Raw genomic sequence first — 27,723 nt, forward strand, 5'->3', positions numbered from 1 at the left:
GCTAGCCACCAGCCACCACTCATTGTCTATAAAAGCAACAGACATGAGAAGAACTCTACAGAGAATCAACCCCTCAAGGTGGCCAGGCCAGCCAACACCCTAGGCTGAGTATTCAGGGAGCGTGCACATCATGGACATCTTCAACACTTCACTCATCCAGGCTGCTGTCCCCACAGGCTTCAGATCAGTCACCATCATTCAAGTACCAAAGATCTCGACGTCCCACAACTAACTGACTACCACCCAGCTCGGTGACACTATTGTTGCTGAAAATAAAAGAACTTAAAAAACTGGGCACAGAACACACATATTGTTCTCACTCAAGCATTTTATTTTACTCGTGCACGAGGAAAACAGCATGGCCCCTGTCACCTACACTGTTCTGAAGTCAGGATAGAAAACTGCTATTTTTATACAGAACTGGCTTATCAGTTACGCCCACACCTTCAGAACTAAGCGACTACCACCCAGTAGCACTGATCCCATAGCATCTGTCGTGCACCTGGCCCTGACACACCTAGAAAACAAGCAGACTTATGTCAGAATGATGCTTCTGGATTTCAGTTTGAATTTCAACACTATTGTCCCACAGAGCTAGGTGAACAAACTCCTCAGACGAAATACTTGCACTGTGCAAACGGGTGTTGGATTTCCTAACCAACAGACCTCAGTCAAGACGCACAACTGCTCCTCCCTCCCAATCATTCTCAACATGGCCAAGCCCACTGCTGTACACAGCTCACACATGACTGCATGGCCAAATACCCATTGCAAAGTTTGCTGATGACACAACAGTGGTGGGGCTCATCAACCACAAAGGGACGGCCTACAGAGGGGAGGTAGAAGAAGTTGAGGTCTGGTGCTAGGTAAATAACATCTTCCTCAATATCAAGAAGACAAAGGAGATGGTCATCAACTTCAGAAAAACTCACACCACTCACACCCCTCTTTACATTGACAACACAGTTTCAAATTCCTGGCAGTGCATAGCTCTCCCACCTCTCACGGTCCCAGAACACATTCTGCACAATCAGGAAAACTCGCCAACATCTCTACCTTCTAAGGAGGCTGAAGAGAACTGGACTATACACAACTTTCTATAAATGTGCAGTAGAGTGCATCCTCACGTGCTGCATCACTGCATGGTATGGAAACTGCATGCAGCAGACTGGAAGGCTCTACAATGGGTAGACAGAGCTGCCCAACACATCACCAGCACCAACCTACCCCTCATTAGGGGCACATATACAGAAAGGTGCTGGAAAAAGGCCAGCATCATAAAGGATCCCACCCACCCTGCTCGCAGACTGTTTGTCCCATTCCCACCTGGGAGCATCCATGCCAGGACCACCAGATTCAAAACCAATTACCTTCCCCAAAAGGTGAGGCTGATCAAAACCTTCACCCACTAACCCAACCCTGCACAACCCCCACCACCACTACTTTCTCTTTTCCTGTTAGTCACCTTTAGTACTGACACTTTATGGACATACAATCAATGTATACAAGCTGTCTTATGTATTTATATTTATTGCTTATTTTTAAAAAGTGTTGTGTTTTTTATCTGATTTTTTTGTGTGTGCTGCTTCGGATCCAAAGTAAAAATTACTTTGTTCCTCCTTTACACTTGTGTATTGGAAATGACACTACACAATCTTCAATCTTGGATCTTTGTTTCCTGTTCACTCTGCAGTCTTGCTTAAACTAAATATTGGCCTCTGTCCTCAATCCATGGTACTAAGAGTTGGGACAAGCACAGTTTGTAAAACTCAAAGATGATCAGAGCTGATGTAATACAGTTCAACATAATGGATAATGAAATGACACGGGTGAATTTTCAAGACCAGTTAACTACAAGAGGACAAAACTTAAAGTTGGAATATATACTTGCCTAGAAATTTAATCCCATTTGCCAGCACTAAACTGTGCAGAATGTACTATGTAACTATATAACATCACTGACCATAATAAACCATTAAACAATATAATTGTCAAGGCTAGTTTTAAATGTACCCTAATAATGGCAAGATTACAAGTTGGAATGAGACAAGCATGAACATTCGATAAATCACTATTGCTAGTTCATGTATCATTCATGTATATAATGGAGACATGGCTGCAGGGGGCTCAGACCTGGGAAATGAATATACAAGGGTATACGTGCTATCGTAGGGACAGAAATATGGGCAGAGGGGGTGGGGTGGCCCTGTTGGTGAGGAATGAGATTCAGTCCTTTGCAAGGGGGGACATAGTATCAGGAGAAGTAGAGTCTGTGTGGATAGAACTGAGGAACAGTAAGGGCAAAAGGACCCTAATGGGTGTTGTCTACAGGCCACCAAACAGTAGCATGGATATTGGGTGCAAGTTGAATAGGGAGTTAACATTGGCATGTGGCAAAGGTAATGTCGCTGTAGTTACGGGGGATTTCAACATGCAGGTGAACTGAGAGAATCAGGTTGGTGCTGGACCCCAGGATAGAGAGTTAGTAGAGTGCCTAAGGGATGCATTCTTGGAACAGCTTGTACGAGAGCCGACCAGGGACAAGGCTATTCTGGATTTAGTGTTATGTAATGAACAGGATTTGATAAGCGATCTTGAAGTAAAGGAGCCATTAGGGGGTAGTGATCATAATACGATAAGTTTTTATCTGCAATTTGAGAAGGATAAGGGCAGCTCGGAGGTGTCAGTATTGCAGCTGAACAAAGGAGACTATGGAGCCATGAGGGAAGAGCTGGCCAAAGTTAACTGGACGGATATCCGAGCAGAAAAGACAGTGGAACAGCAATAGCAGGTATTCTTGGGAATAATGCACAAGGTGCAAAATCAGTTCATCCCCCAGAGAAGGAAGGATTCAAAGGGGGGAAAGGGGCCACAGTGGATGACAAAGGAAGTCAGAGATTGCATAGCATTAAAAAAAAAGGAAGTATGACAGTGCTAAGGTGAGTGGGAGGACAGATGATTGGGAAATTTTTAAGGAACAACAGAACTTAACTAAAAAGGCAATAAGGGAAGAAAAAATGAGGTACAAACGCAAGCTAGCCAGGAATATAAAGGAGGATAGCAAAAGCTTTTTTTAGGTATGTGAAGAGAAAGAAGATAGTTAAGAACAATGTTGGGCCCTTGAAGAATGAATTGGGTGAAATTGCTATGGGAAACAGAGAAATGGCTGAAGAATTTAATAAGTACTTTAGATCCATCTTCACTAAGGAAGACACAAGCAATCTCCCAGATGTATGGATGGGCCAAGGACATAGGGTAACAGAGGAAATGAAACAGATTGACATTAGGAAGGAAACGGTGATGAGTAGACTGATGGGACTGAAGGCTGACAAATCCCCAGGTCCAGATGGTCTGCTTCCTAGGGTACTAAAGGAGGTGGCCCTGGAAATTGCAGATGCATTGGTAATCATTTTCCAATGTTCCTTAGATGCAGGATCAGTTCCTGAGGATTGGAGAATGGCTAATGTTATCCCACTTTTTAAGAAAGGAGGGAGGGAGAAAACAGAACTATCAACCTGTCAGCCTAACATCAGTAGTGGGGAAGATGCTAGAGTCCATTATTAAAGATGAAATAGTGGCATATCTAGATAGCAGTGATAGGATTGGGCTGAGCCAGCATGGATTTACCAAGGGTAAATCATGCTTGACTAATCTATTGGAGTTTTTCGAGGATGTAACCAGGAAGTTAGACAAGGGAGATCCAGTGGATGTAGTGTACCTCGATTTTCAGAAGGCATTTGATAAGGTCCCACATAGGAGATTGGTGGGTAAAATCAAACCTCATGGCATTGGGGGGGAAGACATTGACATGGATAGAAAACTGGTTGGCAGATAGAAAGCAAAGGGTAGTGGTGAATGGGTGTTTCTCGGAATGGCAGGTGGTGACTAGTGGGGTGCCACAGGGCTCGGTATTGGGATCACAGCTGTTTACAATTTACGTCAACGATTTAGATGAAGGCATTGAGAATAACATCAGCAAGTTTGCTGATGATACTAAGCTGGGTGGCAGTGTGACGTGATGAGGATGTTAGGAGAATTCAGGGTGACTTGGATAGGCTGGGTGAGTGGGCAGATACTTGGCAGATGACGTTTAATGTGAATAAGTGTGAGGTTATCCACTTTGGGAGTAAGAACAGGAAGGCAGATTATTATCTGAACGGTGTAAAGTTAGGTAAGGGAGAAATACAAAGAGATCTAGGAGTCCTTGTTCATCAGTCACTGAAGGTGAATGAGCAAGTGCAGCAGGCAGTGAAGAAGGCTAATGGAATGTTGGCCTTTATTACAAAGGGAATTGAGTACAAGAGCAAGGAAATCCTCTTGCATTTGTACAGGGCCCTGGTGAGACCACACCTGGAGTATTGTGTACAGTTTTGGTCTCCAGGGTTAAGGAAGGACATCCTGGCTGTAGAGGAAGTGCAGCGTAGATTCACAAGGTTAATTCCTGGGATGTCAGGACTGTTTTACGCAGAGAGGTTAGAGAGACTGGGCTTGTACACGCTGGAATTAAGGAGATTGAGAGGTGATCTGATTGAAACATATAAGATTATTAAGGGATTGGACAAGATAGAGGCAGGAAATATGTTCCAGATGCTGGGAGAGTCCAGTACCAGAGGGCATGGTTTGAGAATAAGGGGTAGGTCATTTAGGGCAGAGTTAAGGAAAAACTTCTTCTCCCAGAGAGTTGTGGGGGTCTGGAATGCACTGCCTTGGAAGGCAGTGGAGGCCAATTCTCTGGATGTTTTCAAGAAGGAGCTAGATAGTTATCTTATGGATAGGGGAATCAAGGGATATGGGGACAAGGCAGGAACTGGGTATTGATAGTAGATGATCAGCCATGATCTCAAAATGGTGGTGTAGGCTCGAAGGGCCGAATGGTCTACTTCTGCACCTATTGTCTATCGTCTAACTCAAAAATATACTGCTATTTCTTTATACCATTAGAAATCCTGGTTTACCCCAACTGCACAGCTCCATGTCCATTATGGGGAAGGGAGTAATTTAAGGCAGCAGTTTCTAGCCACTTTCCCAAGAGCTCCCTGAGAAGATTGATAAGTGCTTTCCTTGTTAGCAATGGTATATCCCATAAGCAAATAAAAATAAGTGCTGAGTGTTAGGGATTTGTCATTCACTGGTCATCTTTCAGTGGTTATAGAATAGGGTTAAGCAAGTATTAGTATAAACAAGATTCAACCAGTCTTCAAAACTAAACCTGTTGAAATGCAAAATAAAAGCAGTAAATCAACTTTTAAAATTAAAAGGCACCTACAGAGAATAGGCTGCTGGCCCACAGCAGGGGGCTGGGCTGCTCAAAATATAAGGTTTGTAAACTGATACCACCCAAAGATCACAAACAAGAGAAAATTTGCAGATGCTGTTTTTGTATAAACCAACCATAATACAATGGGGTTACATTAATTGGCCTACATCAAACAAACACACCTTTGTTTCGATAATTTGGCTCTTCTTCCAGAAATCAAAGAGGGCTGCTAGACCAGACTAAATTTTGTCACTTAGCACATCAAACGTGGGGTTAGAAATATCTGCTCCAGCAATAACTGAGATATTAGCGTACTTAGAGTCAGCCCTCACAACATTAATTTTGGGTGTCTGGTTCTCCGTCCTCAGAAGCTCTTCGACCACCCGTGTGAAATACACAAATTCCAGCCAAGGTGTCTGCACTTTCAGAGGTGTCTTGTCAGTTACAGTGTGCTTCCACTATAAACATGTACTTCAAAGGAACCATTTGTCAGACACATGGTATTGAAGTAAACAATGTCATTGTGTTCGTTGAAATTGTATTGAATCAGCAGTTGTTAGCATTGTTTTTGAGAGAATAAGAACATGACGGATTTTGAGTTTGGGAGACTCTGCTGTGAGGAACTCCAACAGAACATCTGCTCTTTGGTCTGCCCAAGACTTGTTGACTTCCAGCACAGTGAGATGTAGGTAATGGAATGCTGCTGACTAGAACAGTCCATTCTGCAGGAAAACATGCTGAGGGGTGCACTGAAGCTGAGGAACTGTGGGGAAAGACCACCGTCTACATTCCTTCTGCTACTGCACTTGGAGAGGCCGAGTCGGGTGGTCAGGCTTCTTTAAACAATGATATAGTGGTTCACCCCGGGGGCCACATGAGTGACAAAGGTTCAAGACTGTTTACTGACATTTCCAGTACACAAGTGTAGAGGAGAATGAAATAATTGTTACTACGGATCTGATGCACCACACAAAAAAACAAATGACAATTTAAAAAATGCATAAATACATAAGCTAGCTATATACATAGATAGAATGCACGTGTATAGAGAATGTTAAGCACAGGAGTGTCTGTACGCGTATTGCTTGTATTTTAATCTGGTGGTCCTGGTGCGGATGCTATATAGCCTCCTCACTGATGGGAGTGGGACACTGTCCATGAGGAGGGAAGTTGGGATCCTTCATGATGGCAATAGCTCTTTTCTGTATACCTGTCCTTGATGTGCCATAGTCTAAAAAATTTAACACTACTGAATGTATTGACCATGATTTGCATTGTTCCTGTTTTTTGTACTTCTTAACATTATGAATAAAACTTATGTTTGATATCAAAAGAAACTTATTGTGATGAATAAAGTTTTTCATATCCACCAGTTCCTGCAGTGAGTTTATCACAATCGCACCACTAATCAGAAAGATTATGTTTCCTCTTGTGTTGGACATCTTATATGATGGGCAAGTCCTTTCTCAGACAGATGAAAGATGTCAAACTCACGAGAAACAACTGCTGGTTCTGGGAAACAGCACAGCAGCTAAGCATTAACACAATACTTTGGCAGCAGAGATCATAACATGCCATTGAAAAAAGCACAAATAAAACAAAGATAACAATAGAATCAAAAAACTCATTTTGAAAGATGACAACTAGGACTTAGATTAAGTATAAAGGTAGAACTGCAGTAGCAAGTAAACAAAAAATTGTCATTAGATTTCAAGATAAATATGCTCAATTGTAAACCAAGATAATCAACGAAGAATAAACACCTTGGATAAACAGAGAAATGGAACCCAGAATAAGGGAGGGACACACAATGGAATAATTAAATATTTTAAAGTTAAAAGCACAGTTAGATAAGTAAAGAAGCACTACAGAATTAAAATTATAATTGACGATAAAAATGTGTTGGATCCCACACACCTCAGGTTTGAGGCACGGCCACAAAAGGATGCTCAGAGTAGTGAAATAAGAAAAATATTGATTTGTTATTTTGTTCTAGTTATTGAATGGTGTGAAAAAGGCAGACATGATAAAATGAGAAGTCAAAGATATGTAAGATAAGGAGAGATAAAGTATGAAAACACAGGGAGAACAAAATCACACCTGGATAGACGCCATCATCTCATGCTAAAATGGAAAAACAGCAGGGCACTATGTTTTTAATTCATTTATGGGAAACCTTTCATCCCTAACAGTCCCTGAGAAGGCAGGTATGAGCCACATAGTTCAACTGCTACTGCCTGTATGGTGATACATTGCAAGCAAAAAAAGGATTAAATAAAATATTGATAATATTATCCTAAGTATAGGTGGAAGGTTCGAGTGGAGTTTAAAATAAAGGAATTCACTAAGATAGGCAGGGAGAAGCAATTTCTGCTGATTGGGGAATTCAGAACAAGGTGAGGGATATGAGACATCTTCCATCATTCAGTGTATGTTCTACACACAGTGTACGTCCTGTACCTAATACAATGGCCACTAGTGAAGGTCTTCTGCTGCCTTAACCTATGCACTTCAAGGTCTGACATGCTATGCATTCAGAGATACTCTTCTGCACACCACTGCTATAATGCATGGTTATTTGAGTTACTATTGCCTTCATGTCAGCTTGAATCCATCTGGATATTCTCCTCTGACCTCTCTCACTAGTAAGATGTTTTCACACAGAACTGCTGCTCACTGGATATCTTCAGCTTTCTGCACTCTAGAGTAGTCTTTCTGAACCTCTTTGCCCTGGAGAAACCCTTGAAGTAATTTTTATGTCACAGGGTACCCCTACGTAAAAATTATTGTATCTACAGCTGACAGTGCATTAGTGTCTCCAGTAAATTGTAGATATAATAAACCAAAACTAATTGTCAATGCTCTTTTGAGTAGAGAACAAATTTTTAGCCAACCTTTCTTGAAAAAACAGGTAGTTAAGCTCAGCTTAACCTTTCTTGAAAGTAATCTCTTTCTTCCTCTTTCATAAATTTTAAAAACTCATAAGGCAAACATAATACATTCTGTTAAATAACTGGTTTAAGCCAAATTGGGATTTAACTTTGCTAAAGGTAGGCTCAGTAGATTTAAGCTTGTAAATTGGTTTTAATTAATGCTATTTACAACATGAAAATTATTGACAATGTTGAATAGTAGTTGCTAAAAATGAAAAGCCAACGCAATATGAATAAAAATATAGCCTAAGACAAAATTTTGTACATGATTTTGAAAACATATTTTCTTACTAAGTGACGTGATTAGGCTCAAATACAGGCCTAGCATATGAAACCTGTGCTTGTTGGTTGCCATAGACTAGGCACAATGGAATAGGATAATTTGGTAAAACCCTTTGATTGTAAAGTAGCTTTTATTGTAAAGATGGATTTCTTTTTCATCTGTTGTTGGACTAGTGCAGTGAAATGACTCTGAAGGTTGTCACAGCCAAAATTGGGCACGCCCACTCAAAGCTTGAAACTTGCAACTCATACTCTCGTGAGCCTACTGTCCTCCCCTCCATGCAACACAGCACTTACCAACCATCAACGGGCTTCCCCATCCCTCGTCAAACACTAAGAATGGACTCAACCCAATGAACACGGTCCTGTTGTGCATCGCCATACTGGCCTGAGAACTCTAATGAGATTGTTATCAAGGCTGCTCTGTCTCTGTCCACCACTGAAAGTGCCAAAATGATGTTTTTTTAACTCGCAGAACCCCAGTTTATTTTTTTGAACAACAATCTCTAGCAACCTCTAGCAGAACCCCAGTTGAGCAACCCTACCCTAGAGGCTGATATGCATGAAAATCCCAGGAGATCTGTGGTTTCTCAGTTACTCAAATCACCCTGCCTGCCACCAACAATCATTCCACAATCAAAGTCACTTAGGTCACCTCTCTTCCCTACTCTAATGTTTGGTCTGAACTACAAATTAACCTCTTGACTATGCCTGCATGTTTTTATGCATTGAGTTGTTGCACATGATTGGCTGATTAGATATCTGTATTAATGAGCAGGTGCACAGATGTACCTAATAAAGTAGCCACTGAGTATATTAGGCCTTACACTTACTTGGAGTGAGATCTTTCCTCTGGAGTGTCAACCTGTTAGATTTGACCTCTTTCTTTATAGAAGTCCCAAACTTATGCACTGCACTGGCTCAAATTTGAAACAGCATCTTGCTTTATACTTTCCATCTTCCATGACCCAAAACTTTGACATACTTTATAGTGGAGAGTATATTGACAGGTTGCATCACTCCCTGATATGGAAATGCCAATGCCCTTGAATGCAAAATCCTACAAATAGCAGTCAATACGGACCAGTCCATCATGGGTAAAACCCTCCCCACTAATGAGGACATCTACATGGAGTGCTGTTGCAGGAAAGCAGCATCCATCATCTAGGACCCACACCATCCAGGCCATGGTCTCTTCTTACTGCTGCTATTAGGAAGGTGATACAGGAGCCTCAGGATCTACACCACCATGTTCAGGAATAATTATTACCCCTCAACCATAAGGCTTTGAACCAGTGTGAATAGCTTCACTCAACTTCACTCGGCCCATCACTCATAGACTCACTTTCAAGGACTCTTCATCTCATGTTCTAGGTATTTAGTGTTTATTTATTTGTTTTTTTTTTTCTTTTTATATTTGCAGTTTGTCAACTTTTGCACATTGTTTGTTTGCCCATCCTATTGGGTGCAGTCTTTCATTGATTCTATTATGTTTCTTGGATTTTCTGAGTATGCGTCCAAGAAACCGAATCTCAGAGTTGTATATTTACTTTGAACTTCATGCCACCATGCTCCTGCCCACCCCCACAATCTGCATGTGGACTCTCCATAGAGTCCAGTGGGGTAGCACAGGCCTTCACTGCTATCTCAGCTCACGGACTGAGAGATCTGCCTGCTGAGCAGGTGCCATCTATTATGGCCTCATTGAAGTCAATGGGAGAAAATAGCTGCCAGAAGAACAGCAAGGAAACATTTCCGTTTGCTTTAATACATCTACATGTCATTGTTCTGTTAGGTAATCCCTCAGGATGCCTGCTTCCGGACTACACCTGCATGTAAGGTCTTTAATGTGCAGTGTTGCATATTACTTGTCATTACAATTAATTATCAGTACAACCTTTCTAATGAACCTTTATTTTAATAGAGGAATTTTAAACTCAAAACTGACCGCAATCCATTGGTTTTGGCAAATTGGAATCTAGTTCAACTTACTTGTAGCTTGCAGTTTGGTTCATTTCAGTTCATCACATCTCAGTTTCTCTGACTAATAAATATCTCACACGGTACCCTGATATTAACATGCATTTCACAACAGTAGCATATTGGCTGTCAAGCAGGATGCCTGGAAACGATCAAATTCAACTAATAAAACAATATTAAAATAAACCGGGGGTGGGGGGGGGGGGGGGGGAGGAAGAGGGTGTTGCCAGATGCCCTTACAAACAACTGACATATTCAAGAACAATGTAACAATCATAAAATGACACAGCTATTTAATTAATTATACATATCCTGCCCAGCAATTTGTCCCTTCCATTCTGGCTATACTTTTGATCTCCTCTCTCCATTGGTTTGTGCTGATGACAGACTAGCCTGCTGCAGAGTTGTACTGTGAAGTAATTTCCTAGTTCAAACTACTGCAGCAATACTACACAACTGCAAACGCAATGATCACAGTCAATGATAAGTAGCTCTGCAATCATAAAATATCAAATGATATAGAAAAAGAAATTAATTATTACATTATTATAACTCTAATGAGAAAGTCTAACCTCTAATATATTTACTGATTGATATGAGCAAGTAACTGCACTGACATTTTCAATAGTGGTATCTAGCCATTGTAAGAATGGTTTATTGGACAATTATCTGCAAAGATTGCAGCATATGAAGAGATAACTCCATGTCTAAACTTCCCATATTAAATGTATCCTCTGAAGATTAGCAAGGGAGCAATCTTGCAGTATCATTGTGTATTCTCTAAAACATCCACTTTAAACAGTTTACAAGTACCAAAGCTTTAAGCAAATAAAGGAGGGCAGTTGATCAGAGCCAGAATTACATGTAGATAAACATTTACCTTTGCTTTGCGTTCTTTCCTCTCCCACCATTCATCAAAAGTCCTAAAAGCCACCATCTCAACCATTTTGCGGTTCAAGTCTCGCTTCATTATGTTCTTAAGTTCCTTCATGACCACCAGCAAGACTCCATCGATGGTGGCTTTGTGAGGATCTTCCTTCTTGATTTCATATCCAGGAGGTGGGACCGTGGGATCAAACTTTGGCAATGGAGTCCACGGCAGACCATGAGCGAGACTTGAGTTCATCAGATATGGACGGTACGGTTGCACATTGCCAAACTGCAGAGTTATACCACCAGCCATGAAAGGTGGGTAAGGAGACGGCCCTTGGCCTTGCATCATACGGCTCAACATCTGAGTCTGCATCTGAAAAGACATTTGCATGCTTCCCCACTGGTTGCCTATGCAGTTCATCAGGTCCATGGACATCATTGGATACATGTTGGGAGGGAAAGGATGCAGGTGAGGGAGCAGGGGAGGGGGAGGTGGGGGAGGAGGCGGAGGTGGTGGGGGTGGGGGTGGGGGAGGAGGGGGAACTCCAGGAGGGCACAGGTCTGGCCGAGCTGGAAGCGGAGGGGGTGGAACAGAAACAGCTGGATGCGTTGGAGGTGGGGGAGGTGGAGGAAGAGGTGGTGGCAATGGAAATCCTGCTTGTGGAGGTGGGGGTAGCGGATGGAATCCAGGTGGTGGTATAGGTATTGCAGAAGCAGAGGAGCTGACCACTATAGTTTCTGAACATTCTGCACTGGTTATTGGACTCGCATTCGTTTCATCATCTGATATCTCCATGTCCTCCCCCGATGACTGGTGAGCCTGTCAAAACAAGATAGAAATGAAAACAAATTTAAAAACTCATTTAGAGAAAATATTTAACAAGGAAAATACATGTAAAATGTATATCTTTTAAAATCATTTTATTCATCTTTAACACACACAGCGATTGCATTCTTTAACTTGAAAAGATTTGAGAGCTTAGAAATGAAAACTTATATTTTTATCATAGTATTACTTATTGATTCCTGAAAATAAAATTTATTTTACAAACTCGGTAATCGTTATTTTATTCCTTGTTATTTCTTTGATTTATATTTTGCAATATTTATTGCAGATTACTTAATGAAGAAGTGTTATCCTTCCTTCTGAACACTTCTAGGTACTTGGCAGCATTCAGAATGACAAAACTTGCAAGGGAAAGCTGCATCAATGTTAAAGGGAACAACAAATTCAGAAAAGAAAGAAGGATAAAGACAACACCTTGCAGCCCCTCATAATCTTGGCTCCCACTACAACAGACTGTTGAAAAACCAATGAGGAAGAACATTTTTATTAGCTAGTGTTGTGCATTTAATATTTCAGTAATATTTGAATAATCTTGTGTATATATTTTTTTTGATTAAGCATTCTTGTTAATTTAAATAATTTATTGCATGTTAACTGTATAAATAAATGCATCATCACACTACCAAGTGATATGTGTACACCTCACTTAAAATAAAGAAATAAGTAATTTCAGACTCCCATGTCTCCTTTTGAATTAGTTTAATGTTTTGTGGTTACAGAACATAAGTGCTAGTAAATATCCATGTCCTTGTTTTCTTCTGCATTATTCTAATGCTCCAGAACAATGGTTCCTAAAGTGGGCAATATCACCCCCCTTCTCCCCCCACCCCCCCACCCCCCGTGGTGGTGGGAGTATCTGAGGGAATGATAAAGATAAAGGGGATGGGGGGCACCTGAGGGATTACAGGTCTAATTTAAGAAAATACTTAATCATAAGCATTTGATCCTCAGCGCCTCATAATTGATTACAATGATCACGTAATCACCTTATCTCTTGCTGACCCACCATTCTCTTAGACTTTGCCCAGAGTGTGTTATAGTTGTTGAAAAGTAATGTGACACTTTGCTATTTAACATATTATGAGAAATCTGGACTGAAAAAAAACACTACCATTTAGGGTTCCCGCCCCCATATTATTGCCGTTCACCACTGTAATACAGTTACCTAGTGCGATTCCCATGCTCTATTTACACAGTGATGCAATTCCTGTGAATTAGGTTATGACGTTCAATGGGCTAAAATTCAGAATCTGCCATTTAGAATGGACCTGACTGAATCCACCTAGGCCATGGCCCAACTGAGATATAGATAGATAGATAGATAGATAGATATTTTATTCATCCCCATGGGGAAATTCAACATTTTTTCCAATGTCCCATACACTTGTTGTAGCAAAACTAATTACATACAATACTTAACTCAGTAAAAATATGATATGCATCTAAATCACTCTCTCAAAAAGCATTAATAATAGCTTTTAAAAAGTTCTTAAGTAGTTTACTTAAATACATTAAATACAATCAACCCCGGCACTTTAACATATCTTACTCCTGGCGGTTGAATTGTAAAGCCTAATGGCATTGGGGAGTATTGATCTCTTCATCTTTTTTTTTACTGAGTTAAGTATTGTATGTAATTAGTTTTGCTACAACAAGTGTATGGGACATTGGAAAAAAGTTGAATTTCCCCATGGGGATGAATAAAGTATCTATCTATCTATCTATCTATCTGTCTGAGGAGCATTGCATCGATAGCAACCTGTCGCTGAAACTGCTTCTCTGTCTCTGGATGGTGCTATGTAGAGGATGTTCAGAGTTTTCCATAATTGACCGTAGCCTACTCAGCGCCCTTCGCTCAGCTACCGATGTTATACTCTCCAGTACTTTGCCCACGACAGAGCCCGCCTTCCTTACCAGCTTATTAAGACGTGAGGCGTCCCTCTTCTTAATGCTGCCTCCCCAACACGCCACCACAAAGAAGAGGGCGCTCTCCACAACTGACCTATAGAACATCTTCAGCATCTCACTACAGACATTGAATGACGCCAACCTTCTAAGGAAGTACAGTCGACTCTGTGCCTTCCTGCACAAGGCATCTGTGTTGGCAGTCCAGTCTAGCTTCTCGTCTAACTGTACTCCCAGATACTTGTAGGTCTTAACCTGCTGTCCCATTTTAAGAATCTTCAGGCAGTCAGGTTTTGCCTGAGCTATGATGACATCATAACTTTCCCCTTTATTGATGTTGAACTTAAACAATAGGCGATTGACTGGTTGTTAATGAAGAATGTCAAAAGCAGACCAAACAAAAAAGCATTGTAGACAGTATAGTGTGGAGCATCTGAAATATGGATTTATGCTAGCATCAAGCAACCAAGAGCCGCCCATGTGTCTGTAGTGTGAAAAAGATTCATTTCCAAATGAGGCAATTAAATCATCCTGGCTCTTGCAACATTTGAAGAGAATATACTCTGACAAAGCAAACAAGAACTTGGCTTATTTCCTGGCATTTCGTGAAAACTTTCAGAAACGGAAAGTACTTCAAAACTTGTTTGCCAGCACTTCACAACGAAACAGTGGTGGCTTATGCGCATGCTTCATACCACATTTATTGCTCTTTGCTAAATCTAGAAAGTCTCATACAATTGGAGAAGAACTGATTCTGCCAGTTGTAAGGGAGGTTCTGAGTATTGATTTGCATAAATCACCAGCCAAACAATTGAAATGACTCCGCTCAGCGACAACTCTGTTCAAAGACGAATTGATGAAATGTCTGAGAATGTGGAAGACAGATTGTGCAACATGTATGGGACAATAGAATGTGCTCTGCAGTTGGATGAATCAACTTTGCCAGGCAATGAATCTTTGCTTTTTGGTTATGTTCGCTTCATAAAAATGAAAGCATGATTCAAGTTTGTTATTTGCAAGGGAACTACAAAAGAGATATGAAGTGGGAGTCAGTATTTCAGGTTGTTGAACAATCTTTCAAAGAGCAGAACATTCTGCTTACCAACATTCTTGCTTGTACAACAGCAGGGGCAACACCAATGATGGACCCCACCATGGGGTTATTACTTTCTTGAAAAAGGATGTCCCTTACATATATACCATTTATTATGTATATCACAAATAACATCTTGTCACAAAAAACTAGGTATTCAAAGTATATTTATCAAAGCAGACATATGTCACCATATACAACCCTGAGATTTGTTTTCTTGCACCATATCAGAAAATCCAAGAAACATAATGGAATCAATGAAAGCTTGCATCCAACAATATGGACAAACAACCAATGAGCAAAAGACAACAAACTGTGCCAATGCAAAACAAATCAATAAATAAATAGGCAAGCAATAATAAAGAACATGAGATGAAGAGTCCTTGACAGTAAGTTATAGGTTGTGGGAACAGTTCAGTGATGGGCAGGGTGTGAAACTGAGTGCAGTTATCCCCTCTGGTTCAAGAGACTGATGGCTGAGGGGTATTAACTGTTCCTGACCTGGTGGTATGGTCCTGAGGCTCCTGTACCTTCTTCCCGATGGCAGCAACAAGCTGAGAGCATGGCCTGGTTGGTGGAGGTCCATGCTGATGGATGTTGTTTTCCTACGACAGTGCTCCCTGTAGATGTGCTCAATGGCAGAAAGGGTTTTATCCATGATGGACTGGGCTGTATCTATTATTTTTGTACGATTTTCTGTTTAAGGACATTGGTGTTTCCTTACCAGATTGGAATGCTTCACTCAGTAATCAACTCAAAAATATCAGGCTTGACGCTGCTTTGTCAGAAACATTCGCAAAGCTTAATAAAAGCAATCTTCATTTGCAAGGAAATTATGTGAATCTTATCAAAGTTAAATCAGGCATCTAGACATTTCTGTCCAAGTTAACCCTATTTGAGTGCAACATTGGTCATCGTGACCTTTTTCAAATTTCCGAGCCACTAGGAGTTAGAAAAGAAAAAGAAAGGATATTAGATGATGATCAAGTATTCTATGCTCAACTGGGTGAACTTCAGATTTCAGGATCATCTCTTGATCCAGATTCCAGATTGGGGAATAAATTCATTCCTGTACACTTGCAATGAGGAATTAATATGAAGGATGGAGGAAGAACTGATCTGACTAAATCATAACTGAGCTGAAGGTGAAGTTCAAAAGATTATATCAAGACTTTTGGTTGCAGAAAGAAATTTATGAACACTGTTCTGCACTTTGGTAAAAGGTCAAAATGTTCTTTGCCTTTCCAACATCATATTTAGTACAGCGCAATTTCAGTGAGGTCACCCAACTATTTTCAAAGCAACTAAATAAACTGCAAATTACTGAATGTAGAGATCTGAGACTCCTGACATTCAGCCTGATGTTGAGAAGCTGCACCAAGCCTACCCATCTCATTGAAAGGTGAAAAGCTTTAAATAGATTTGAATATTTTTTGCAATTATTTGCCACTGCTTTGAATTTGCAATGAATTTTCTTTCACTGTGCATTGTAATACAAAATTCTTCATAGCTTTTATGCAACAGCTGGAAAGGGAGAGGGGTGTGCTGGGGAGGTGGTCTGGGAACCAATGGGGCTGTAACCCAAAAAAAATTAAGAACCGCTGGTCGAAAAGGAACAGATTTAATAGCAGCCATTGAAGCAATAATTCAAATTCAGTACTAAGTATTCATTAGCAGCACACTGCATGGAATATATCCAATTTAACTGATGTAAATATATATTTTTATAAAGTTTGTTTCTCACACTAATTTCTGCTCTTACAAATAGGCTTGTTGCCATGTTATAATCTCAGGATGCGATAGTGTCATAAATAAATAGTATAAATTAGATAAAAATGAATTAATACCCTGTTTTACATCTTTCAAATTTTCATTTCCAGTGGGACCATTAATAGAAACAAATTTATTAACTAAAGCTTTGTTTTGCTTTTGAGCCCATGGAAAACCCATTAATAACATCCAGATTATCAAGGGAGCTGCTGCAAACAGATTTTGAGATTTTGATTTATCTTTGAAGTGTGAGTAATGCCAATATGGATTTTCCAGACCACCAGATCAGTAATACACAAAGGAGAATCAACAAGCTACAAAATATAAATGCAAAAACAATTATAATCAGCTATTGTAACTTCATTAGCCAGCAAGCTAAAAGTTGAGAAACTCTAAATATGAAAAGTATCATCAGATAGAGCAAGACAAAGAGAATTAGCCACGATCACGGTGAATGGCTAAATCAGCTCAAGGGGCCTATTCTAACTTGGAGAGAACAATGGGAATCTTTGTTGGGGTAAAATTGATTCTCCAAAATTTCCATGCAATTTGATGAATAGAAATGATAGGACACCGGTGGAACAAGGGGATAAAGCATCCCACCCTAAAGCACAAGTTTCATTTGGCAATGTTTCAGGTATTTTCATAGGTTCTCCAATTTTAAACTAAAGTAAATAAAGATTACATTGTAAATCGATATGGGAGGACATCTTAGGCAGAATCTCAAATTACCTAACATAAAATAAACAATAATTTTGCCCTCATTTTGCTGGATAGAATACATTTATTAAAGTCCGAAACCTTTTAGAGTTTATTTATTTTTTATTTAGAATTACAGCACCTTAGCAAACCCTTCTGGCTCAACAAACCCTTGCCGCCCAATTACACCAATTAACCTCCTAACCCATACATCTCTGGAATGTTTGAGGAAACCAGAGCACCCAGAAGAAATCAAGGCATTAACGGGGAGAACGCATGAACTCCCTACAGACAGCAGCCAAACTGAACCTGCATACTACCATTAAGCTAAATTTACGAACACTCGTGCTTGTATTTTCTAGTAAGATTGTTATTCAGGAAGGTTGCTTTTTAACCTGATGCTGTGGAGTTTCAGCAACACTCTTATCATTTTGCTTGTTTACAAAAACTGTATGTTCATTGAAATGACAAACAGAGAGCATCTGCAGATGCTGGAAATCCAAGCAACACACACAAAATGCTGGAGGAATTCAGCAGGCCAGGCAGCATCTATGGAAAAGAGTAGAGTCGACGTTTCAGGCCGAGACCCTTCATTAGGACTGGGGAAAAAAGATGAGGAGTCAGAAGTAAGTGGGAGGGGGCGAATCTGTACATCAGTGAGACTCAGCGTAGATGGGAGATCACTTCGCTGAGCACCTACGTTCTGTCCACCAGCAAAGAGCAGGATCTTCCAGTGGCCACTCATTTTAATTGCACTTCCCATTCCCATTCCAACAGGCTGGTCAATGGCCTCCTCTGCTGTCTCAATGAGGCAGGGTGGAGGAGCAACACTTATATTCTGACTGGGTAGCCTCCACCTTGATGGCATGAATGTCAATTTCTGGAATTTCCGGTAATACACCCACCCCCACCCTTCACCATTCCCCATTCCCATTCTCACCTCATCTCCTTGACTGCCCATCACCTCCCTCTGGTGCTCCTCCCCTTTTCTTTCTTCCATGGCCTTCTGTCCTCTCCAATCAGATCCCTCCTTCTCCAGCCCCGTATCTCTTTCACCAATCAACTTCCAAGATCTTTATTTCACACCTGGTTTTACCTATCACCTTGTTTCTTCCTCCCCTCTTGCCATCTTCTTACTCTGACTCCTCATCTTCTTTTCTCCAGTCCTGATAAAGGGTCTAAGCCCGAAACACTGACTGTATTCTTTACCATAGATGCCACCTGGCCTGTTGAGTTCCTCCAGCATTTTGTGTGTGTGTTGTTCATTCAAATATCCTTTTTATTAAGAACAACAATTGCCATGCGCAAATTTTTACAAACTACCATTTCCCTGAGTCAAATAAACACTTTAACTTAAGATCATCATTTTAATCCCTTTCCCTTAACGCTTTGTGCGTTTTGTTTTAAACTTATCAGTGGAAGACCATCTGCCGGCCAGGAACCTGCCTAATCTTGGCACCATTTGGAGGCAGTCAGGTCTTCAAATTTCCTTACAAAAGTTGCACTAAATATTGCACCATACCTCTGTCAGCCACAAGCAAAACATTTCCTTAATTGTGCAATGGGAAAAACAGTATTGAGATGAAGCACAATTAATAATGATGTGCTGTGAATGTGGCAGAGGTACAGTATAAATTTCAATGCAGACAGCCCTGTCTGGCACTACACCAGTTGCAACTAATTCCAAGATAATCTACAAACGCACTACAGCTGACATGTCTGGTGACAGATCATTTTTCCAGTTACATGTAGACAAATGTTTTAACTTGAATAGCTGCCTTGTAATCAAAACCTGTATCCTATCTATCAAACCTAATCCTTCTGCTCAACACTTCAAACTGTAACAGATGAACTAGCAATCAAGAGCCAGCAAAGTCCATCCACTGGTAATAATTAACGAGATTGTCAGCAATCCTTGGATCATCTGTTATTCCAATACTAGGGCTCACTAGGTTACGGAAGACCAGACTTGCGGAAATCCAGAGCAACACACACAAAATGCTGGAGGAACTCAGCACATCAGATGGCATCTATGGAAATAAATAAAACGGTTAACTTTTCAGCTCGAGGCCCTTCTTCAGGACTGGAAAGGAAGGCAGAAGAAGATGGCAGAATAAAAAGGTCAGAGGAGGGGAAGGAGGACAAGCTAAGTGACAGGTGATGCCAGGTGGTTGGGGGAAGAGATGAAGTAAGGAGCTGGGATGTGATAGTGGAAAAGGCAAAGGACTAAAACAGAAGGAATCTGATAAGAGACGAGAGTAGATTATGGGAGAAAGGGAAGGATGAAGGGTATCATGAGCAGAAGAGGTTAAAGGCCAGTGTGGGGTATAGAATAAGGGGAGGGGAAAAATTATTGGTAGCAGAAATTGATGTTCATGCCATCAGGCTGAAGGCTAGTTGGATGGAATATGAGGTGTTGCCCCCACCCCCACCACCCCGAGGTTGGCCTCATCGTTGCACAAGAGGAGGCTGTGGACTGATATGTTGGAACAGGATTAGGAATTAAAATGGTTGGCCACCAGTAAATACTGCTTTTTGGGGAGGGGGAAGAGGGGGGGAGAGAGGGGGAGGAGTTGCTCGGCAAAGTGTTCCCCCAATTTACGTCGGGTATCACCAATGTAGAAAAGGCCACATCAGCCAGCACTGGATATAGTAGATGACCCCAAAAGATTCAAAAGTGAATTGTTGCTTCACCCAGAATGGTTTGGGGCCCTGAATGGAGGTGAGGGAGGGGGTAAATGGCAGGTGTAGCATTTCTGTCACTTGCAGCGATATGTGCCAGGAGGGAGACTAGTGGGGAGGGACGAAAGGACAATGGGATCCAGAGTCCAAGGGAATCAAACTTCTCCCATAAATTTTTAAAATACCTTTTCACAATGTATCCATGCCTGGAGCTCTAAACTAAAAAAAGTTAATTTTCCCAAGCAGCAAAGCTGATCGACATCTCCAGCCACTAGCCCACCCCACCACTACTACATCATCACTATCTGTCAAAATCACTGTATATACAGACACTCCTGCACCTTGTATTATTTTAGGTACTTACAATCAATGTATATATATGCTACCTTAAGTATTTATCTGTATTGTATTATTTATTATTGTGTTCCTTGTCTTATTATGTTTTATTATGCTGCATGGGATCTGAAGTAACAATTGTTTCGTTCTCCCTTACACTTGCATACTGGAAATGACATTAAACACTCATGAAGACTGGAATGCAAACACCTTCAGTATGGAAAAGGACTAGTAACTTGTTAATACAAAAGGCAACCAATCTTCAAAGACTGTTTATACATAACCTCCCACATTGTTTTTAAAAACTAGCTGCCAGTTCACAGTGGGAGGCCACTTAAGAGATCTGCTTCAGAAAGTGACAAGGTAAATCACTTCTATTGACAACTATTACATATTTAATCCAACAATTGATTCTCTAAGGCCATCAAAACTCACCACTGAACGTGGAACATTCTGATTCTGTAGCATTCAGAGGGGGACTCAACAACTGAAATGTTCATGGAAATCAACCTTCATTAAATTGTACATTTCTTACTAATGGAACAACTGGTTTACAGAGAGTTCACAGAACAGAACCCTTACATAACCTAGGGCCTGCCTGTGTACAATGTATATGAAATTTGTATATTTAACCTACTTAAACTAACAGGGATTGTTGCACCATCAGAGCACGAAGGGGTTTCTCCATGACTAACAATGAGAATAACATATTAATATGTGAGCAAGATTCATCTACAATATGCTGTTAGCTCGTAAACAGTCAAGAAGGATTTGAAGTTTAGTACACCACCAAAGAAGTATGATCATCTATTAACTCATAATGCTGTTTGTTTACTGAAATAAGATTCAAAGACTTGATATTAATGGAAAAATAGGAAGTGTGAGTAAGCAGAAAGGAGATGGAAAATAGCCCAAAGTCCGCAGTGGAATTACTCTGACAAAAGTAATGTAGAGCCACTAACTTTATTGCCACTGTTTCGTGTTGTAGCCGATGAACCCTGCAGGACAAGGAAACTAGTCTGTGGGAGAGAGATGGAGAAAGTGTGCAGAGAAAGGAATCAGGGTGTTGATCAGGGCTAGCAGAGCCAAACAAATCCATAGGGAACCAGTAGGAGGCCTCCTGTCCCACAAAGAGTCCTGAAAGAATAAGCAGCATTTAGCTCGTACAGCATTTTAGTTCCTAGTTCCCATTCACAGCCAAGTTTCCAGTCATCATCAATTCATGTTTTCCACAGTCACCGTGAAAGCCTGAATTTATATATGTTAAGCAAGTCCCACCTCTACACAGTAGAAAATAGTATATTCCAACCATCAGAATAAAAAGGGAGAAACAAATCGGAAATTACATTCCCTCTTTTTCCTGCATTAACTACTTTCCTTGTCACCCAGGCTCAACCACCTTCAGTTACTTCATTAGCAATCTGCGTTCCATCATAAATAAGTTCAGACATGGTTTATGACCCACCCTAGAATATAGAGTACAGCACAGGAACATCACAGGCCTTTCAGCCCACAATGTTGTGCCAAAAAATCAAAAACTCCCAAACGCTAATCCCTCTTACCTACACCTTGTCCATATGCCTCCATCTTCCTTATATCCACGTGCCTATCCAAACATTTCTTAAAAGCTTCTAGTGTGTTTGCTTCTACCACCATACCAGACAGTGTGCTCCAGGCATCCACAACTCTGAGTAAAAAAACTTACCCCTCATATCCCCTTGGAACCTACCCCCTCTCACCTTCAATGCATGCCTTCTGGTGTTAGACATTTCAGCCCTGGGAAAGAGATACTCTCTATCCCCTCTGTGTCTCTCATAATCTTGTAAATCCAAATCAGTTCTCCCCTCAGCCTTGGACCCTCCAGAGAAAGCAACCCAAGTTTACCCAGCTTCTCGTGATAGCACATGCCTTCTAAACCAGGCAGCATCCTGGTAAACCTCTCTACACCCTCTCCAAAGCCTCAGCATCTTTCTTATAGTGGGGCGACCAGAACTGCTCAATGCAGGAATCAGAATTAATCTGTGTGCCCTCCGCGTGCAATGCGTGGGTTTTTCCCAGGTGCTCTAGTTTCTTCCCACGGTCCAAAGTCATACAGGGTAGGTTAACTGGTCATTGTAAATGATCCTGTGATTAGGTTAGGGTTAAATCGGGGTTGTCTGGGGTGGCATGTCTCGAAGAGTGGAAGGGCTTACTCCGCGCTGTATCGCTAGATGAGTAATGTTTGTGAAGTTGTCTAGATTTCATTAGAATTGAAACAGAATAATACAAACAAATGCACTGTATTAACTTAATAACACTACACAATCTATTCAATACAGCTAGGAAATGCCCTTCTTTTTTAAGCCCTTTCTCAATGGCTTATTAAGTTAACCCAGTAACTAGTTGCACAATACAAAAGTCTGCAGGATCTCATAATCGTTGATCCTGAGCGAGGAAGACCAAACTAAATCTCCTGGACTAGGTATGCTAGGCCTGCAAATCTATTGTGAACGGCAGGTAATGACTTGGATGTGTGTTGTGTCTGAAACTGAATAGTCTGCCAATGTTCCCAAATGGGACCTGCATATTAATTACAGGTGCCAGAGCAAGATATTGGAGAATGAGTGACACTGGAGGAACTGAAGTGAGCATCTTCACAAAAGGCAGGGGTTTATACAGATATGAAATGTGTAATGATGGATTCACCCTCAATAACAAATATTTTCAGCTTTGCTTCTCTATGTTTAATTGACCTCGCAATGTAAACTCAGTTCTTTTGCCAACTCAGCAAGCTAATTTCCACATATTTTGGAAGCTGATATGCAATGTGCCAAAACTGACTTCAAGTAAATGATTTAAAAATTATTATTTTTTTAATTATAAGCGTAAAACACATTAAAAAAAACAATTTGGACTGAACTCCAACTAATGTTAGAAATGGTACAGATTGCTTTTTGACCAAGTACCAAGTAGAAAAGCATAGTGCAATATTTTTCTAAAAGATCTATGATCAGGGGCTAAGTGATACTGAGGTAGCTGCTTTATTGCTAATTGTTGTCACAATTGAGCAGATAAAAAAGAAATGGACTGAAGAAATTACCAGCACAGGCAGCACTTTTGCAGGAAGTACTATGGCATACAAAGGCAGTGACAATCACAGGGCAGAATCATATAGCATTGATATCAAAACGAAGCTATTCAGTCCACTGTATCCATACTGGCTCACACCTAAACCACTCATTAGTTCAATCTACAAGTTTCTTTTCCATAACCTTGCAAATTTTGCTTTACCCATATAGGGTACTTATTTAATTCCCCCTTGAAGGCCACAATAGAACCTGCCCCCACCACACCTCCAGGCATCACTTTCGCGGTTCCTACCACACAAAAAAGTATATTTTTCCTCTTGCCATTCTCGACTCTCTTCTACTTTAATACCAGTAACTTTGACCCCTTCAACAAAGCAAACAGCCAGATTTCTTCTCATTTACATACTTCCATCTAATCTCTCCTTAGCATTCTTTTTCCCAAAGAAAACAATACCAATCTCTCTAATCTATCTAATTAATCTCTCTAATCTTGCGATAGTAGTCCCTCAACTATAGAACCTTCTCATAAATCTTTTCTGGACCTTCACAAAGGCTTCACGTTGTTTCTACAAGTTGATCAGAAATGAACACACTAATCCAGATGAGGTAAAGAGCAATATGTTATAAAGGTTCAGCAGAACTGTCCTTTTATATTCCCACTTTCAGTGATTTATACGCATACATCGGGTCCCTCCACTTCCGCACCTCTTTCAAAGTGTCCGTTATTCCATAAGGCTCTCCTCACCCTTTCTACCAAAATATATCATCGCACATTTCTCCATATTAAATTTCTTCTGTGTGTTTCCCTATTGTACCAGCCTGTTTATATATTGCTGCAATCACTATCCTCTTCTCAGTTTACTGAGTTTTGTATCATCATCAAATGTAAATAGTGACTTGGACTCTCTATTGATTAAGATAGATGGCCCCAACACCAACCCCTTACGAATATCCACAATTTCTCTTCTTCCAATCCAAAAAAAATACTCATTCATCATGACCATTTGCTGTTATTTCACCAATTTCATATCGTGATGACGAGCCTGTTATGTGGTACCTTATCAAAAGCCTTCTGGAAACCTACATTAATTGCATTATTCCCTTGAACTCTATACACTTCTTAAGTCCATCACCCCAACTGGGACAGGCTGTCAGCCGCAGATTGCCAGAGTCCTCTGTCCTGAGCCAGTCTTTCAAGTTTCATAGAACACAGAACATAGAATAGTACAGCATAGTACAGGCCCATCGGCCCACAATGTTGTGCCAACCCTTAAACCCTGCCTCCCATATAACCCCCCACCTTAAATTCCTCCGTATATCTGTCTAGTAGTCTCTCAAATTTCACTAGTGTATCTGCCTCCACCACTGACTCAGACAGTGCATTCCACGCATCAATCACTCTCTGAGTCAAAACCTTCCTCTAATATCCCCCTTGAACTTTCCTCCCCTTACCTTAAAGCCAAGTCCTCTTGTATTGAGCAGTGGTGCCCTGGGGAAGAGGCGCTGGCTGTCCACTCTATCTATTCCTCTTAATATCTTGTATACCTCTATCATGTCTCCTCTCATCCTCCTTCTCTCCAGAGAGTAAAGCCCTAGCTCCCTTAATCTCTGACCATAATGCATACTCTCTAAACCAGGCAGCTTCCTGGTAAATCTCCTCTGTACCCTTTCCAATGCTTCCACATCCTTCCTATAGTGAGGCGACCAGAACTGGACTTCCCCAGATGTTGCCCATCTTCTTGGTGTATCCTTCCTCTCCCAAGGAGCATTTGTTGGCATCTCTGTAGCACTGGATTTTTATGGGATGGGATTGCTAGTCCTATACCCAACCCTCCTCCTCTTGCAGTCGGGTTTGGGACCATCCATGGCAGAGTTAACTCTAGCCACAACTTCATCAAAAACTTCTGCTAAGTATTCATCACTGAGAAGTGAAGAATGATCCTCCTCTAACAATTTTGAAACTGGTAGATGCCTTTTGAGGAGTTCAGCTGACAGAATTCCAGGGGTTGGAGTTTAATCAAGTAATGATTAGTTTAATCATTTAAACTTATTCTCAAATGTTTGTTAAATATAATTGTGGTATTTGTGACCCAATTTCCACAACACTGTGGTATGAGTGAATTAATGTCAGTAATTGAAGAGGAGGTGCGACACAGGACGTGTGAATGTTCACAGTATTCAAGGCCTGGACTCTTCTAGAAATGAGCCTTATTCAATAAATCCTTTGATCAGAATATGCAATTTGCTATCAAGGAATGAGGTAGATAACTTAGATACATTTAAGCAGAAGGTAGCTTAAGGAAAATGGGGAAAGGATACTGATGGTTAAGCAGCTGGCATAGATAGGTTCACGTGGAGTATTAACACTGTTTCTAAGATGCAAATTCTATACATTACTAAGTTATCTGAAAGGGTATCCTTGCTACTTTTCCACCTTCCTAGTGCAGTCCAGTGCTGCTTAATACACAAAGTGGATATATTGCATAAATGCACAAGAACCTTCGATGAACACACATGAATATTCAGCTGAGTTGTTCACCAGAAATCATTTGTATTATTTTACAGTACCTTTACTGAAAAGAAACCCACATGGTATATCACAAAAAGATGAGAAACCACATACCAAGGTTTGGAAGGACTGCCCAAAAGTTTAGTCAAACCAAGTGGTTTAAAAAAACACTATTAGAATTGGAGAGTGCTGTTGAGGAAGATCATCAGTGGAGTGCCTTGTCAGATTGACAAGGTCTGAAATTCAATTATTCAAAGTACATTTACTATCAAAGTATGTACGCAGTACGCAACCCTGAGATTCGTCTTCCCACAGACTGTCACGAAACAAAGGAAACCACAGTATCTGTTCAAGGAAAAACATCAAACCCCTCCCCCAACACGCAAAAAAAAACAACAAATCATGCAAACAGCAAAAAAAAACACAAGCAAGAAATACAGCATATAAAACTCAAAATTGAAAGAGTCCAGGCAAATTCAGTTCAGCTTAATATATATACATGCAATAACGTGAACTAGAGAGCAATCCACAAACCACATTAATTGAACTCGCCCAAGACGCAGGACTCTATCACAATCCTCCGTGAAAGGGAGAGCGCGAGAGCGCATTCGAACACAGGGGCTTTCCTCAGGGAGCAGCGAGTGAGGAGAGAAACTGTCACATGCAGTTTCCACCAGCAGTAGCAAGCAAGAGACTGGTAAGCTTGCAATTAACTGATCTTGTACAAGTTGGAACTTCAAAATAATTTCATCTGATTGAAACCTAAATCCTTCGAGATGTTGAGCTCCATTTCAACATGTCCAACCTCTGCCTGCCTTTTTGTGGGACATTTGGAAAAGTCATTCCTACTAAGAAACTCTCACTCTCACACCTTTCTCAGGTACAGCAATGACTACATTGCCACTGCTTCCTGCACTCAGAGCTCAAAAGCATCACTACTTCCACTGACGATTTCCACCCTGCTCCCACCTTCACATGATCCAACTCTGACATTTCTCCTTCTGGATTTCTGCGTGTCCACCTCAGCAGAGACGCAAACCACAATCACCCTTTACAAGCCCACAGCTCCCAGAGCTGCTTCCTGTTGGGGAATCTCTCTCAATTCTCCAATTTCTAGTCACTCTCTTTTCTTTTGTTGCTACTTTGGGCGATTTTGATCGGAGCAGCCTGCAGATAACAAATGACACAACTCTACTTTCCACCACAGTTTATCTGACAGGTTCAAAGTAAAATTTATTATCAGAGTACATACACATCACCATATACAACCTTTGAGTTTCTTTTGCAGTGGACATACTACGTAAATCTATAGAACAGCAATTGTAAACAGGATCTGTAAACTGTAAACATCAGGAATTGTAAACAAGCCGTGAAAATGCAAATAATAAATAAATAGCAATAAATAATGAGCACGAGTTAACAAGATAAAAGAGTCCTAATGTGACAGTAGTTATCCCCTTTTGTTCAAGAACCTGATGGTTGAGGGGTG

The 27,723-nt window shown here is 40.7% G+C and overlaps 1 protein-coding gene across 1 annotated transcript in view; it reads right to left on the reverse strand.

Moving 5' to 3' along the window:
- Positions 1-27,723, reverse strand: part of setd1ba (SET domain containing 1B, histone lysine methyltransferase a) — a 153,769-nt gene that overhangs the window by 71,273 nt on the left and 54,773 nt on the right. The window contains exon 8 of the mRNA XM_073065588.1: positions 11,333-12,145. Coding sequence (XP_072921689.1) covers positions 11,333-12,145 — 813 coding nt within the window. The remainder of the gene's footprint in view (positions 1-11,332; positions 12,146-27,723) is intronic.

The sequence above is a fragment of the Hemitrygon akajei genome, chromosome 14, assembly GCF_048418815.1.
Source record: "Hemitrygon akajei chromosome 14, sHemAka1.3, whole genome shotgun sequence".
In the NCBI taxonomy this organism is placed as follows: domain Eukaryota; kingdom Metazoa; phylum Chordata; class Chondrichthyes; order Myliobatiformes; family Dasyatidae; genus Hemitrygon; species Hemitrygon akajei.